General features: G+C 42.4%; 1 protein-coding gene across 1 annotated transcript in view; it reads right to left on the minus strand.

Annotated features, from left to right (window-relative positions):
- Positions 1-17,885, minus strand: part of DIAPH2 (diaphanous related formin 2) — a 346,556-nt gene that overhangs the window by 187,361 nt on the left and 141,310 nt on the right. Inside the window, exon 23 of the mRNA XM_080990485.1 lies at positions 9,088-9,217. Coding sequence (XP_080846611.1) covers positions 9,088-9,217 — 130 coding nt within the window. The remainder of the gene's footprint in view (positions 1-9,087; positions 9,218-17,885) is intronic.

Here is a 17,885-nt window from a genome sequence, read left to right on the forward strand (position 1 = left end):
AATGAGAAAACAAAGTCTATGTTCTGTGGAGTTGTATTTCTGCTGCCTTTTTCAAAACAAAATAGCCAAACACCTTCAGCAATATCATTTTCTTCTTGCTATACTTCAGAAAGGAGAGATTAAGAAAGGAAAACATCACTCAGAACTGGGTTCATTGGGGGGGGCGGGGAAGACCTTCCAGGCAACTGATGATACTTTATTCCTTTCACTAATCAAACCCTCCTTGACCAGTGAAATATCTGCTGTAGTCCAGCTACAGAGTTTCACAAAATAACTTTTCCCATTCATCTTGTTCTGGTCTAGAACCTATCCTTCAGCCACCTACTTTATTCTACTGTATAAGGGTTTTTTCAGAAATTTGTTCACGGCTTTCATGTTTTGATTCTGGACCACCTAAGCATTTTTCTTTTCCACATAAGTTCCCCACCCCTGCAGATCCTTTGGTCCAAAAATAATATAATACAGCCAACCCTCCTCTGTGTGTTCCTGATGGCCTCACCCTCATTCCTTTTCTGTAGCTAAAGGGTGTGCTCACCTTGGAAGTCAAGTTTCTTTTGGATACTGTCATTGTCTCATGCATGTAGCTAAGGGTGAAGGTGATGCCTTCCCTAGATCCACAAAAATGTTCTCTTTTGGGGGATATATCTACCCATGATTTCCTAGGAAAAACTCAACAATTTTGGCTGCCCTCCCCCCCAACAGAAATCCTGGCTATGACCATGCATAGTCCCAGGTGTAAATTAAACAGTAAGGGAGTTCTATCCGACTAGAAAATTCACTAAGCACATGCAAAGAGATTCTTAAGACAGCTGGAACTACTGGATGTTTTAAGAGGATTAAACCAAATGTTGGTTGAGGTGGGCAGGTAGCTAAAGCTAATAGGCAGAACTGAATAGATAGCCTCAGAAAACAAAATAAAGCTGAACTGGAGACCAGCCAACCACATGGCCACAAAGAGGTAGAGTGGCGAGATCTAACATGGAGGTGGGGGGAGTCAGCCTCCCCAAGAGCCTTCTAAAGCTGTAGAAAGGGGAAATACTAAGAGATGCACTACCCACTGTAATTTAAATAATGCTGTAGAGGTGGGTGAAGAAATCAAACTCTTTGCTGCCAAGAGATTCAGATAGCGACACATTAGAAAAAAGGGGAGAAAAACTTCTTTCCCAACTCAGTTTAAATTATTATATTGGTCATATTCAGAAGATGGCCAAGATGCTGCGGTCGTCCCAATTCCACTCTTCTTATTTTTAAGTTACCTTATCTCTCACCACTACTCATTGTTCAAGAGCCATCACAAAAACCGAAGTTATTATTGCTGTGCAGGAGATTGATTTTGCTTTGCAGGGGAGGGGGCAGAGTTTGCAGGAGGAAGAATGACAGCAATGAGAGTTGTATTTCATCCCCATAACCCATGTCCAATCTTTCACTATCAAGAACCAGTTACTAGTCTAATCAGGTACAATCAGTGACACAGTAAACACCCTTCTTCAAGTAGAGAACCTTCAGTTCAGCTAATCTTTACTGCATCATTATTTTGAAAATACCTGAAATATTGTTGTTGTTTTTAAAGTGGAGAATACATGCTTTTCCAATAACATAAAAGTGCTTTTAATCATTTTTTCTTCCCACCTCACCAATCATTTTTACTGTATTAAGGATTTTCAAAGCAGTATCACCAAAAATTGAGAAATAAAAATCCAATTATGAAACACAAAATATTAACTTGTTCTTATGGTTTCTTTATATGCACTGTCTTCAGATTCATAGCAACAAAATTAAATTTAATTATCATTAAATTATCCTGAACAGAGCATCCTTTGAAGGCTTCCAATACACAAATATATTAAAAGTTTAAATTGAACAAATAAGCCGTCCTTGAAGTTCCTTGCTGACATTTCTATACCAAGCAACTCTGAAATGTCCACTCATGTTTCCTCTATCAATGTCATTGTCATTTACATGACAATGGACCATTGATTACTGTTCCTTTACTGTATATTTCTCATTGAAAGATATTAATTACCTCTTCCCACCTTTTCTCTCGACTGCATTTCAATACACGATGACTCAACAACTGTGACAGTTAATTGGTTCGCAACAGTTTAAGCCTTTGAAAAGAAACCATCCTAAGTGTTTTATAATTCAAACCTCTGGTTCAGTGGTAGAAAAGATAAGGGGCATACATTTATCAAATATTTCCCACCCTGATGTATAATCAAATTATAAAAAGCCAAACCTTGTCACCATTCTTTTTGCCCATTTATAAAATATTATATATATATATATATATATATATATATATATATATATATCTGCAGCAATGGCCATCACAACCACTTAGCTCAACAACACAGTATTCTGGACAACTATTCACTTTTATTAACAAGACAAAAAGCATATAATTATTATTATTATTATTCCCTTTAAGAGCAGTAGAAATGTTATTCTGTTGCAAGAAAAGCAAGCTCTTGCTGCATCTAAAGGACAAATAAATTTATTATTGCATCTGTTTGCACTGAAGAGAGTCCACTTCATCAGATGTACAAAAGGTTATCCTTGGTTGGATATACATAGCTACAACCAGGGAAAGGGGTTGTGAAAGTACAGTTGTACTCACCTGAAACTTTAACTGAACCTACCCTGTATCTTTGCTGAGTTGGGGGGCAGTGATAAAGCCTTTTAAAAAGTTGAGAGCAGGAGTAGAGGCGGAGGGTGCTCCAGAAAAAATGGAATAAAGGCAAAGAGAAGCAGAAGAAAATAAAGTGAAAAAAAGACAATGACTAAGCTATTCTTGCTATTAAAGGTATCTTAGTGCCAAAGAAGGGAGGAACCTGATGAAATCAACAGGAGCTAATAGCGACTGTCTGCACATGACAAAGGCTGCAGCAGAACTGCATGATGGGAGCTGTACCTCTAAAACTTCGCTCCCTGACTTTGATCAAAGGGGTGGAGCCATCCTGCTGATCTAGAACTGGGAATAGGAAAACTACATTTCAGGTGAGTACAACTATACTTTCACAACAAATTATTAGTTTATTTTACAGCATTTGCACACTGCTTCATAATATCTCAGGGTGCTCCACAATAAAGGTTTGTAAGAAATAAAATTACACACAGAGAAATAAAAAGAAACTAAAAGCACTTAAAACCAATTAGATAGATATTCTCACCAGACAAAAAATAATATCTATGCATTATTCCTCAAACCTTAACTGGTGAAAACCTTATGAATAATGTAAATACATGAGAGCATGCATCAGGATGTATGCACATAATGAATTGTTATCAATTTACAAAGTCCTAAGAAACAACTGTTAGTTAAAATGTGCTGTCCCAAAAGCCATTCAAAGAAAGAAATGTATGTGGATGTCAACTATAAATTCATTGTCCTCTCCCATAGGAACAGTTAATATTTTCATGGGTTATGGATATCCAGTTAAGTCACATCAAATATACCCCACTATGACGTAAGGAGAAAAGTGTTTTACCTAAACTACTGCATAGCCTGACTATCCTTCATTCCCGTGTTTGAGGAGGGATAAACTCGGAAGGGAGAGTAACTCAAAGCCACCAACTCCCAAAAAATTACAAACAAAAGGGCAGTAACAAACTAAAACAAGGATTAACAACACAAGCAGAATAAAACTAATTACTGGCAGATGACATCTTATGTGTAAACAACGCTACCACAAGCAGTAAAACAAAAATTTGGTGATACATTCTCATTCTCTAACACAATTGCTCCCATTTAAGGTTCCAGCTAGCTATGCCATGCTCTAGAATATTATGGCTGCTAGCAATGCAAAGCGGTCAATTCTATCTCCCAACTTCTTTCAGTTTCCAAATTTATCTTTTCCAAATGACACTCAACATTTCATTGCTCCTGATGACCACTGAGCATGCTTATTTCTCGGTCAGCTGTTTTCATTTGTACTTCTGCAAATCTGAGTTCCTTTGCAAACACTGATAGTTCAGCCTTGTTTGAGGTGGTTTTCACCTTTGGAAGCTAAGGCCCGAAAAAGACCCAATATGGAGGCCAAATGGCCAAAATATTGGGAAATTCTAGAAAAAGATGGAGACAATTGGAAACTCCAGAGTTTGGAGAAAATGAAGGATAAAGTGCGAGATTGGTTACATTACACTCAGATTAAAGAAGTGTTTAAAAATGACAAGAAATTAGGGTTCCAGGTGGAGAAATCGAAAATAGAAACAGAATTGTTAGAACCTAAGAGTAAGGTACTTTCAAGGATGTATAACTTGCTGTTAAAATGGAACACACAAGACGAAATGGTTAAATCGGCTATGATAAGGTGGGCGCAGGACATTGGGCATAACATTATGTTTGAGGACTGGGAAAGGTTGTGGAGTACTGGATTGAAATTTACTGCATGTAACGCTTTGAAAGAAAATGTAATGAAAATGATATATAGATGGTATATGACCCCAGTCAAACTCGCAAAAATTTACCACCTGATTGACAATAAGTGTTGGAAATGTAAAGAGTGTGAAGGAACATTCTTCCACCTCTGGTGGACTTGCCCTAAAGTGAAGGCGTTCTGGGAAATGATTTATAATGAATTGAAAAAGGTATTTAAATATACCTTCACTAAGAAACCAGAGGCCTTTCTTTTGGGTATTGTCGGCCACGGGGTGGCAAAGAAGGACCAGACATTTTTTATGTATGCAACAACAGCAGCAAGGATACTACTCGCAAAGCATTGGAAAGCTCAAGATCTACCCACACTGGAAGAATGGCAGATGCAACTGATAGACTACATGGAACTGGCTGAGATGACCGGCAGAATTCGAGACCTGGGAGAAGAGAGGATTGAGGAGGATTGGAAGAAATTTAAGAACTATTTACAAAAACATTGCAATTTGAGTGAATGTTAAACAAGACGCTAGATTAATATAACTGAGCACCACTAAACTTAGATGATTTTAAGAAAATAAGTGAGATTGAGAAAATATAACTCTTTTTGAGAAGCAGAAGATTATGAAACATAGAAGGGATATAAGATTGCAAATAAGATAATAAATTGCTGACAAAATGCTATAACGATGAAAGTGGGAGCGGGAGATGTGAGGAAGTCCAAAGAAAATGTGAAATTATGTCAAGATATATGTTACATTGTTTATTATGTGTATTGTTATTGTAAAACCCAATAAATTTCTATAAAAAAAAAAAAGATAGTTCAGCCTTGTTTGTCAGAAGCCCCATTTGGACTACCATATTTTTCGCCCTATAGGACGCACTTTTCCCCCTCCAAAAATGAAGGGGAAACGTGTGTGCGTCCTATGGGGTGAATGCAGGCTTTCGCTGAAGCCTGGAGAGCAAGAGGGGTCGGTGCGCACCGACCCCTCTCGCTCTCCAGGCTTCAAGAAGCTCTCTGCAAGCCTTGGGAGCCTGGCGCGACTTCCCGCCGGGCTCCCAAGGCTTGCGGACAGCAGCCTGTTCTGGGGTCGGGGGAAGCTCGGGCTTCCCCCGCCCCAACCCCGTGCCTGGGGGGGAAATATATTTTTTTTCTTTATCCCCCCCCCAAAAAAAAAACTAGGTGCGCCCTATAGGGCGAAAAATACGGTAATTTCTGTCAGTCAAATTCACTACTGAGGTATCCACAACTTGTGATACTGCATTTGTAGCTGAAATAATTATGTGTCTGTTTTTCATTTGAATAAGCTTATAGGCATACAACTAACCCCTTTCTTTAATAAGATGAAATATTTTGCTATGACTTAAAAACAGATTAATGATGATTCCGGCATGTTTATTATCTATTCTCTCAATCTCCTGACCTTTTCATATTAAAATATGACTTCCATGCTGCTCATACAGGATGGGTTATCTTATGTGCTATCTGAAATTTTGTTGTCCTTTTCTTCCAATTTCCCATACAATTTTTATACCCTTCTAAAAAAATATTTTAAATCCATAATAGATCAGTTGGTTAGAGTGCAGTGCAGATAATATCAAGGCTGGAGGTTCAGTCCCCGTGTGGGACAACCACATATTCATGCATTGGAGGGAGTTGGACTAGATGATCCTCTGGGTCCCTTCCAACTCTAGAATTCTAGAATTCTATTAAGTTAAAAAAGTATATTCCCCCTATACATAATTAATTTTGCATAAAAGGCATGAAATCACATTCAGAGGCTCTCCTCCAGGTATTTCCTTCATGTGCAGTACAGTGGTGGCTGTGGAAAGAATTGTATGAATACCTCTTACCTATTAGTGCATAGAGGACTTTAAAGCCCTGAGTTTAGTTGTTAAAGTATGGAATAATTTATGCTGCTTATCAGTTAACACTGTTTACAGAAAACTTAACTAGCTTTTATCTTATAGAACGGAACAAATTTAACTGAAGCAAAGCCGACTTCAGATTTATACAAAAAATTAGGATTAACAGGAACTTCAGATCCATTAATAAATGTTTCCCCCTCCTACTGATGCAATGGTTTTAATTAAACTTCACCAACCCTTTTAGTTCAATCCCTTGAGCTGACCTCTCACACACTAGAGGTTTTAAATCAAACTGCAAAAAAATCCTCAAAGCTGCAACCTAAAGTGTTAGCCACAGGAGAAAACCAATAAAGGATTTATCAAACATGTCTAGTAACCAGTAAGGCTTTGTAAAAGAGATTTTTTTTATAAGTTTATTTTAAAAATAAAAAGAAACTCTATGATTACCATGTAGACTAATCAGTTAGCTGGGATCTATCAAAAACATATTTAATATTTATTTAAGTACCTATCTCTTTACTTGCTTTTGAATTCTCTCTGTCTCTGTCTGTCTGTCTCTGTCATTCTCTCTCTCTCTCTCTCTCTCTCTCTCTCTCTCTCACACACACACACACACACACACACACTTTGTGAATTATCACGGACATCATTTTTGTCTGAAACTTGGTAAAAGTAACATTCTTGATTCTGGGATATGCAGTCAGGAGTGAATTTGCTCTGCTACAAATCACACTGATCTGGAACTAACAAACTGTTAGTGAAGGGAAATTAAGCACAAGCACTGATCTGCATACTGGGACCCTGCTTTGCCTCTGAGAGGAGCTCGCAGCTACTTAGCCTCCCTGCCCTGTATCATTCTGAACAAACCAAGATTTGGCTTAGAATGTTGTTCAAACCTGGGCCTGTTGTTAAGCTCTCCCCTTGCTAACCACCCAATCACTCAATGGAGCTCTTAGACACAAGCAGCAGCTCATGTTTAGGGTCTCTTCTTCAGATATCAAAGATGATGAGGACCCAGGCATGCAACAATGTAATAATAAAACACTATGGGGCAGATGCAGTGGCACGACTCTGCTCCTCAGACATTGTGTGCTATTTCTTTACAAACGATTAGATTAGATGGGGGCTACTATACAGTACCTTCACAGGTTGACAAGCCCTATTTGCCCTTCACTTTCCATGTAGAAACCACCTTCTGGACTATTGGACCCACTATTGGTATCATCTGCTCAATTCATGTGCAGGGTGAAGTCCCTAAGTCAGTGAGGGTTTGAGACCCATCAACTACCCTCACTTGCTTTAGCTGGCCAGTCAAACTTCCGGGGGTGTGCCCACTGTCAAACGTGACAAGAGCTGAGTGCAGGATGGGGACCAAAGCCGGACAAACTACCCCAGAAGGTGCACGGTGTGTCCCCCACCAGAGGTACCACCCCTCCCCTAACACCCCATATGGTCCATCTAGGAGAAGAAAAACTCTGACCCTAAACCTCTGCAGTCTTGCGGGATATCTTCAGGAGAAGAAAAAGCCAAGGAGTAAACCCTACACAAATCCAGAGTAGAGTCCCGAATATGGTTGGATGGCACCTTCTACATCTCCTTCCAGCAACTCCTTCAGCCAAGCTAGTGCCAAACATATTGCTCTGCTATCCTTTGGACATGGGAGGCAGCAGTTACAAGTTACCAATCTCTGCAGCCACAGCAGGTGCTGTGATTCTCCAGCAGTTTGATTTTGCCCCCGGAGGCACACTGCAATGTCTCCCGAGACAGACAGATGCCAACAACTATCCATTAATACATACGGTCCAAATACTTATGAAAATAGCAACTGGGTATAAACATCTTTACTCTGCTTTTTTATCAAAATATTTGCAGAGCTATTTTCAAAAAGGCTGTGTATATGTGTAGATATTTGAAAACTTCCATAAACAAATAAATAAACAAATATGCCCAAGCAGTAGAAGATCTTTATCATTATTTACTATACCGCTCCTTGTATTCTGAACCAAAGGCAGAGTATATTTTTAAGCATGGTACTTGATGGTGCTGATCAAACAAAAATTACATATTTATTGTCTGATTCTGACAAATTCATGACAGAAAAAGTTACAAGTTTTGCTCAGCAGTTCAAAAGCTGTGGATACATTTTATTTAGGCTAATATGGTAAATTGCAATTATTTAATTGAATTTTTTAATTTAAACATTTATCTCAATGCTTTTAAATGTATTTGCATATGCAGTGCATTCACCTAGATAGATAGATAGATAGTTTTATTACTTTTTAAACTTTACTATATAGCATATCAGTAGTATTATGGTATATTTTAATGTAAATATATATCTATTTAACAACACTGTTCTTCAATATTGTATCAGTGTTTTTTTGTTTTTTATTTATCTATTTATTTATTTTTTTTTTTTATTATTATTATTATTATTATTATTATTACAAAAATAAACAGTGTGTGCTGTGGAAAAGATGTTTTACAAAATTATGTTGCTGCAATTAATACTGATTTAAGTAGTTTTGCAACAGATAAGGAAAATCATAATTGTGAGCATTATAATTGCACATATGGATAATAAAAAAAGGTAGTTAGCAAGCTAAACATTATAATGATACCAATGTTACAAGGTGCTATGCTGTGTTATTACTGTTAGTGCTTCACAGAAAAACATTTCCTCCCTTTTCCTTAGGTCAATAAACATCTAGAAGGGAAAAATGTATCTGCGAGGATTATTAATGTTTACAGGTTACATAATCCTACAATCTAAAATGAAATGTTCCAACCACTTTCCACACCTAAGTAGATACAAATTACTCTTAGTGCCTTATCTCGCCATGTACCTTTGCTTGCGCTCTCCACATGTTCAAGTTCATCTGGGAATTTTAAGATGTCCCGATAATTCTCTTCACAAATTTCAGACAGAAAATGTAACAGTGTTGTTTTTTGATCAGAGGATTTAGTATCTCTAATCTGTAAAAGGAAAAAGAAAAATAAGGAGGGAAATGCATTATTCCTTAGTAATACATTTCCTGTTCTTTTTAAAGAGACATTTTCATCATTTTACCCACAGTCCTGCATCTGCTTCCAGCTCTAAATCACACCATTTTCAAGGTAACACTAGACACATAATGTGGTCTTACAAGATTTTTATCCTTAGGTTAGGTTACACAGGCTGAAAAAAGAACAAGCAAACATAGAAACACACACACAGAGAGAAGTAGTTTACATACTGGAATGTTTGAATTTCACTGATATTTGCACTGAACATAATTTAAGTCCTGAAGAAAAAATAACATTCCTGACCTCCTAATCACAGTCTGCACTGAGCCTAACACTAACTGCAATGTTCAACAAATATTTATATTTTTTAATTCTCTAGATAGAGAACCATTATTACCATTAGCATAAGTGAGATGTAGTGGTGCACTATGGTTAGATCTGATTAGCCAAAGGCAGGATTTTGCACACAAAACGGAAGATTAGACCATATGAGCTCATGGCACACTTCTGATTCTCCTAACCAAATGAAGGTGGTTACTGTACTAAACTATAGGTTTGATTATTAGATATTTAGATGTTTTGCAACCACATGTTCAACTTGATGGTCTGCCCCACAACGGTGTGAGTGCACGCACTATTACATGTCTCAAAGTGAAAAATAGCACCTAGTCACTTCAAAACTACCAACAAGATGTAGTAAGCTCCTGACTGCTAATGCAGTTTTGCTTTCACTCAAATATTGCTTCTTTCTGTATCATATTTGTATAAATATTAACTGTTCAGTGAATCAACAATCATGAACGCTTCAGTGCATATATCAAAACTACTGCTCCTGCTTGCCAGCCTCGATACAGTACATGAATTCTAATGGCAGTCTCCTTTATTTAAGCAAAATTAAGTTCTGTGCTCGCTGCCAAGGGTTGTTTACAAATCACCGCTTTCTTCAATAACACCACATGCTGCAATATAACATCCAGAAAGATAATGCATTTTTAAGGATTTGCAATCAACATAAAGACATTAGTTTTGTAGCTAGCACTAGGCAGGTTTAATACATGCTTTCCTGGATGTATTTCTACATCTGCCACTAAACAATGCCCTTCCCCACTGCTCCATAACTAGAACAGTCTAAGGACAGATTTGCAGAAACAACCAGCATTGTGGTAGCTGATTTCAAAGCAATGTATTTGGCAAGGTGTTCATGTATAGCATCCATTAATCTGAAACTTGGGGTTTTCACTGCAAACCTCTTCCTAAAGTGCTATCTGTTGGTTTTGTAACATGTAATACATGGGAAACAAGTGGGGCATGGTAGCGAGGAGAGAAGAAAAATGTTGAGAGAGAACTTTTATTCAATGAATTAAACAGTAATAGATGATTTATTTTTAAACAAACTGCACTGAAGGCTGTTTTAAAAACATCAGCCTGAGCTTGGATCGTAATTAGAATAATTTGAAGACATGAGTTTCTATAACAATGGCAAATAGACTTTCACTTAAGCACTGCTGCAGATCACCACTATAATGAACTAGCAAGCAATAATAAACAGCAAGTCTCTGCCTACCATCAAGCCTACTGTGTCTGGAACAACATCTTCATTCCAGTTATTTGCCTTTTCTGTTAAGTATTCATAGGCACATCAGCAACCTATAGTTGATTTATACCCTACAGAGGATTCTTACAACCGTATATTAGTGGCACAATTATAGTTTCATTTGACATTTTGACTCAGTTGCTTAAAAAAAACAAATCTTAATGATTATGAACTGTTACTTTTTAATTGGCCTCAATGCAAAATGCATTTGATGAATACAACTGTATGTACACTACATAATGGCAGACTACGATGGAAATAACTTATGTTTCTTTCAAAAAACAAAATGACAGATTCTCATCACAGTTTTCTAGATGGCTACTAAAGCTCGCAGGTCCCAACATAAGCAAAATCTGTGAGCATCGTTTTATGGCTAGGGTGAAGAATGGGAACAGGCTGAAGTGTAAACCATTAAAAGAAGGCAGGACAGATTTTGCAAATGTGCAATTATAAAATGTATGAGGCTTCATTAACAATTAGTTATTTTCACCCTGTAATCCTTATTGTGATGGGACGATGAGCTGCTTGTGTGTAAAATCCAAGTCCCTCAGAGTTTGGTCAAGTTTGCAAACCTCTGTCTGTAACGGAGCCCCTTAAACATGGCTCCGTCAGTCGCTGGCAGATTCCGACAGTGGTTGCTTTCGGAATCGCTTCCAACATAAAAGCTCCTTAACGGAAACACGTCTTCTGGACTCTCTGCGTGACAGTTTCCGGCGAGGAGTGGGTGTCCCTACAGGAGGTCCTGAAACCTCCCCACTGTTTTCACTGGAAGTGTCTCTGAGCCATCCCTCCAGCTCACTTTCCCTCAGCTCACCTCCTCTCCCCCTACTGGCTCCCTCTTCAGCTGCTGAGTCTCTCCCAACCTGTGTGAGCCCTTTCACCTCCCTTCCTTCCGATGGCAGTTCCCTGACATCCACCTCCCCTCCAGGGCCCCCTTCACCCCCTCCCGCCCCCTCCTCTATGGGCGGTGAGGAGGCAAAACCCTGGAATGAACTTCCTTCATCTTCCGATGTCTCGAACACTTCTCTCCACCTGTTGCGGTTCCTGGTCTCGAAGTACTCCTCCTCCTCAGAGTCCATCTCCCCTTCCCCTTCCGAGTCCGGGAATCCTTCCAACTCCTCCTCCTCATCGGTGGTCCCAAAGTATTCCCTCCGGAACCTCTCCACAGGCTGAGGTTTCCTTGGGAACCTTTGATGGAACGTTTCTATCAATACCTCGTCATTGATATCTTCGGCCATTACCCAAGTGTTTTCTGACTCCGGTTCTCCTTCCCACGCTACCAAATACTCCACCTGATCCCCCTTCCACCTGGCGTCGAGGATTTCTGCCACATGGCTGCTGCATTCCCTTTCTTCTATGACCGGTCCCCGAGTGGCCATCCCTTCTCGTCCCCCCTCATACGGTGACAGTAACGACCTGTGAAATACTGGGTGCAGTTTCATGTGGTTGGGTAACCGGAGCCTGAAAGCCACTGGGTTGACCTGTTGAATGACCTCAAAGGGACCCAATCTCCTGGGTCTTAATTTCTTACAACCTCCTTTGAACGGCAACCCTTGGGTTGACAGCCACACCCTATCTCCCACCCTTATGGTTTCACCTTCCCTTCGGTTCTTGTCTGCCTGCCTCTTGTATTCTTCCTTCGCCCTTTCTAAGTTGAGTTGGAGCTGACGATGGATTGCTTCCATTTCTTCTACAAAATGCTCGGCTGCCGGGACGCTCCATCTCTCCCCTTCTCCCCCTGGGAAAGCCCTGGGATGACACCCATAATTAGCCAAGAAGGGGCTCATCCCTGTGGACACATTCTCGGCATTGTTGTAGGCAAATTCCGCCAGCGCCAACTTTTCTACCCAGTCATTCTCTCTGTCATTGACATAACACCTCAGGTATTGCTGGAGGACACCGTTTGCTCTTTCCGCCTGCCCGTTGGTTTCAGGGTGCCGGGCAGTCGAAAAGTTGACCTCCACCTGCAGTAAGGTCATGAGCTTCCTCCAGAACCTGGAAGTAAATTGTTTTCCTCGGTCTGAGACCACCCTCAACGGCACCCCGTGCAACCTAAAAATGTGTTCTACAAATAACTTCGCTGTCTCTTCCGCCGTGACTGCATGCGAGCAGGCTACAAAGTGGCACATCTTTGTTAGTAGGTCTACCACCACCATGATGGCTGTTTTCCCCTTGGACTTCGGCAGATCAGTCATAAAATCTATCGACACTGCCTCCCAAGGTCGTTCTGGGGTTGGTAAGGGTTCTAATAGCCCCGCTGGCGCCCGCCTCTCCCCTTTGGCTCGCTGGCATTGCTCGCACCCTCTTACATACTCCCGTACATCTTCCCTCACCTTAGGCCACCAAAATTCCCTGGTGACCAACCACATGGTTTTGTGTTGTCCAAAATGCCCCGCCGTGGGGCTGTCGTGCAACTGCTTGAGTACCCTCCCCCTTAAGTCTCCTTCGGGGATATACAGTGCCCCTTTGTAATACAAAGCTCCATTTCTTTCCTCGAAACCCCCTGGTTCCTCTCCCTCACCCCTAAGACCTCTGAGCTTATTCTGGGCGTATTCATCATTCTCTGTTTCCTCTACCAGTTCTCTTTGCCCCACCAATGCCGCCCCACACACCCAGCGGTCCTCTGGGATGACATGTCTCTCTTCGGGTGCCCCCTCCCCTTCCAAATATTCAGGTTTGCGTGAGAGAGTGTCCGCCCTAACATTTTCTGGACCTGGCACATAACAAATTTCAAAGTGGAATTTGGAGAACTCCTGGGCCCATCTCACTTGCCGTTGGTTGAGCACTCGTGCCGTTCTCCAATACTCTAAGTTCTTGTGGTCCGTGCACACTTGCACCTTATGTTGTGCCCCAATTAATAAATGCCTCCATCTCCTGAACGCTTCATGAATGGCTAGTAGTTCTCGGTCATACACCGTGTAGTTCCTCTCAGATTTGTTCAGCTTTCGCGAAAAAAAGGCACACGGTCTCCACTCCGACTCCTCCTTGCCAGGCTGCAGAAGCACCGCCCCCACAGCCCGGTCTGATGCGTCCGTTTCCACTCGCATCGGTTTTTGTAAATCCACATGCAGGAGCTGTTCTTCCGAAGCGAACGCCCTTTTCAGCTCCTCAAAAGCTCGCTCCGCCTCCGCCGTCCAAACGAATTTCCTCTTACTGCTGAGACAGTCCGTAATGGGCGCCGTCAAGTGGGCAAAATTTCTGATGAACTTCCGATAGAAGTTTCCAAATCCAAGGAATCTTTGCACATCCTTCCTTGTTTTCGGTGTTTTCCATTCCAGTACCGCTTGGACCTTGCCATGATCCATGGCCAATCCCTTGTCCGACAAGTGGTACCCCAGGGATTCCACCTCCTTGGCATGAAACTGACACTTCTCTAGCTTCACCCACAGCTGATTGGCTTGCAGTCTGCCCAACACTTCCCTGACGTCTTTTACATGCTGCTCCTCATTCTCTGAATATACTAACACGTCATCTAAGAAGGCCACACAATTCTTGTAAAGCAAAGGCCCCAGGACGTGGTTCATAAACGATTGAAAGCACGCGGAGCCTGCTTGTAAGCCAAAGGGCATAACTAAATATTCAAATGCCCCCAAAGGGGTGAACATGGTGGTTTTCCATTCATCCCCCTTCCTTATTCGTATCAGGTTGTACGCCCCCCTCAGGTCCAGTTTAGTAAAAATCTTTCCCTTCCTGACCCTTGTCAAAATGTCATCAATTCTGGGCATCGGGAAAGTCACTGGTTCTGACACTGCATTTAAGGCCCTGAAGTCCACTACAAGTCTAGGTTTGTCCGTGTTTTTTTTATCCACAAAAAACACTGGGCTGCCCCCCACCGCCCTGGACTCTCTAATGAACCCTCTCTTCAGGTTCTTGTCAATGAACTCCCTTAGCTCCTGCATCTCTCTGTCTGACATGGCGTACAGCTTGCCTACAGGGAGCTGTGCCCCAGGGAGTAAATTGATTTGACAGTCAAAGGGTCTATGTGGGGGTAGTTTGTCTGCCTCCCTCTCGCTGAAGACGCTGCTCAGGTCGGCGTATTGTTGGGGAACCTTCCCCTTCTCCGTTACTTCCGTCCCAGCTAGAGTGGCTCTGGCCCCTCCTTGAGCCTCCCGCTCTTTGCAGTGTTCTAGACAATGTGCTGACCCAAAGGAGACCACTCTCTGATGCCAGCCCACTAGCGGATCATGTAACGCTAGCCAGCTCATCCCCAAAATAATGGGAGCTCCTCCCAAGGTAGCCACATTAAACGCTATTAGCTCAGTGTGTCTTGCTACCCTCATTATCATTGGGACGGTCTGCTGGCTGACTTCTCCTCCCAGCAGCTCCCTTCCATTGATCGTGGTCACCTGCAAAGGGTTACTTAAAGGGATGGTCTGTATCTGGTGCTCAGCAGCAAACTCCTTACTCATGAAATTGCAGGAGCTGCCTGAGTCCAATAGCGCCTTTATCTTTAGTGGGTGTCCGTTAGGCAGCTCTAGTAACACCTCTATCACTAGGGTGGGTTTAGGAGGTTTCGGCGTGGGCACTTTCACTGCTCTTTGGCCTGGCTGCTGTGCCCTGACGGTGGCAGCCAGGCGTTGGCTTTTACTTGCTCCGGTACCTTTTCCTCCCTCTCCCCAACAGCTCCCGCTATTCCTTGCCATTCCTTTCTTTGGGGGCAGACTCTGGCAAAATGACCTGGCTGTTGGCAGAGATAACATTTCTTGGCGCCCTTCCCCTCCTTCTTCCGCTCTTCACTGGGCTTTGAAACTGCACGCGCGCGCGCGCTGTTCCAATTTCCATCGGCTCTCCCGGCGGGAACGGTGGCTCTGGAATCTCTGGAATGCGAAGCTCCCTCCAACGTTCCCCCTTCCCTTCCCGCCTCTCCAAGGCTCTCGCCTCTTGGCGCGCTCCTATGGTCAGCGCTGATTTGGTCAGCTGGTCCATAGACTCCGCCCTGGGTGCCCGGGAAAGTTCGTCTTTCACAGCCGAAGAAAGCCCTTCTTCAAAGAGCATTTGAATGGGTTCCGCCGATAGATCCCACCCCAATTTATGGATCAACATGGTAAACTCAGTCCAGTACTCACGAACAGATCGGCTCCCCTGTTTGCACGCCATTAACTGTCTGCGTACCACTCCCTGCTCAATATCGCTGGAAAACATCAGATCCATGGCACGAAAAAACTTCCTCGTGTCCTTCAGGATGTCATTATTCGTTGCCATCAGGGGCCTCACCCAGTCTTTCGCCCCCTTTTCGAGATGCCCAATCACAAAAGCCACCCGCGATTCCTCGTCGGGAAAGTCATCAAATTGCAGATTAAGGGCATATTGCATCTCTGTCCTAAAGGCATGATAGTCCTTGGGCTCCCCCCCCAAACTTCTGTACCAATCCTGGCAACTTTCTGGCGAGCGGGGTGGTTTTCCCCTTCTCTGCATCTTGAGCCCTCCTCTCCTCGAGCCTCGCCGTCTGCAGCGCTAGCTAGACCTCCAACGCCCGGTACCTTTCTTCCAGGCTTGGACCTGCTCCAGCTCCTGCTTCTCCGGTTCCGGCTGGGTTGCTCATGATGCTTTCTCCTGCACAAGCTGCTCACGGAGACTGTCGGAATGCTGTGATGGGACGATGAGCTGCTTGTGTGTAAAATCCAAGTCCCTCAGAGTTTGGTCAAGTTTGCAAACCTCTGTCTGTAACGGAGCCCCTTAAACATGGCTCCGTCAGTCGCTGGCAGATTCCGACAGTGGTTGCTTTCGGAATCGCTTCCAACATAAAAGCTCCTTAACGGAAACACGTCTTCTGGACTCTCTGCGTGACAGTTTCCGGCGAGGAGTGGGTGTCCCTACAGGAGGTCCTGAAACCTCCCCACTGTTTTCGCTGGAAGTGTCTCTGAGCCATCCCTCCAGCTCACTTTCCCTCAGCTCACCTCCTCTCCCCCTACTGGTTCCCTCTTCAGCTGCTGAGTCTCTCCCAACCTGTGTGAGCCCTTTCACCTCCCTTCCTTCCGATGGCAGTTCCCTGACACTTATCATAGACATTCCTCTTAACATCTTAACCTACACACTTCAAAAAGCTTGCTGATGACCTTGCCATAGTTGCACATGCCCTGCTTATATCCAGACAAGACTATATTGCTATGTGCTCTACATGAAACCACTTTACAAAAAGGTTTGAAAGCTCCAGCTGGTTCAGAATGTAACTTCCCAGAAATGTTCAGGACAAAGTGGCTCCATCACATATACTATATCAGCTGCAATAGCTACCTGTACATTTCCAGGCCCCATCTAAAAGTGCTACTGGTGACATTTAATCCTAAATAGTTTGCAACCAATTATTTGAAGGACTCCTTGCACCTGAACAAACTTTCCTCATATTTAAATTGGGATGGCCAGATGTCCTTCTTTACAGATGACACTCCACTACAGTGGAACCTCGGGTTACGGCAGGGATCCATTCCAGAGGCCCCGCCACAACTCGAAAATGATGCAACCCAAAGCACTGTGTCTGTGCACACGCACGGAGTGATTTAGCACTTCTGCATGTGCGTGAACCCAGAAGTAACCCGTTCCGGTACTTCCAGGTTTAGGCCGGTCGCAAGCAGAGGGTGACGTAAGCCAGAGGCAACGTAACCCAAGGCTCCACTGTATTTGAAAGGCTCTCCAGTGCAAATCCAGTTTAAAGAGAATGAATGATAAGAAGAGGGAGCAAGGGCATGAGACTATGAGATGCACAGGTTACTTGGCCGGTCTTCCCCATTATGGTAAGATGTTTTGTATTACTTTTAAAATTACAGTAATTATTTCTAGATCTGCATATACATATATAAATTAGCATATAAAATTTTGCTGTTCTCATTCTCTCTCCAACCCCACTTGGTAATCAAAAAATCCCAGTGCTATTTTATATAGACAGCATGACTCTTATATAAGTATCCCAAGCAGGATATTATCCCAGTGGTGGTGTTCTCTGAAAGGCAGGGTCCTGGATTGTCATTTCATACAGCCATGTTCTTTCACTTATGTACTTAAGACTTTGTTTTAATGAAAATACTCTATGGCACACCCATTTTGAGA

The sequence above is a fragment of the Podarcis pityusensis genome (genome assembly GCF_964106645.2).
Source record: "Podarcis pityusensis genome assembly, chromosome: Z".
NCBI lineage: Eukaryota > Metazoa > Chordata > Lepidosauria > Squamata > Lacertidae > Podarcis > Podarcis pityusensis.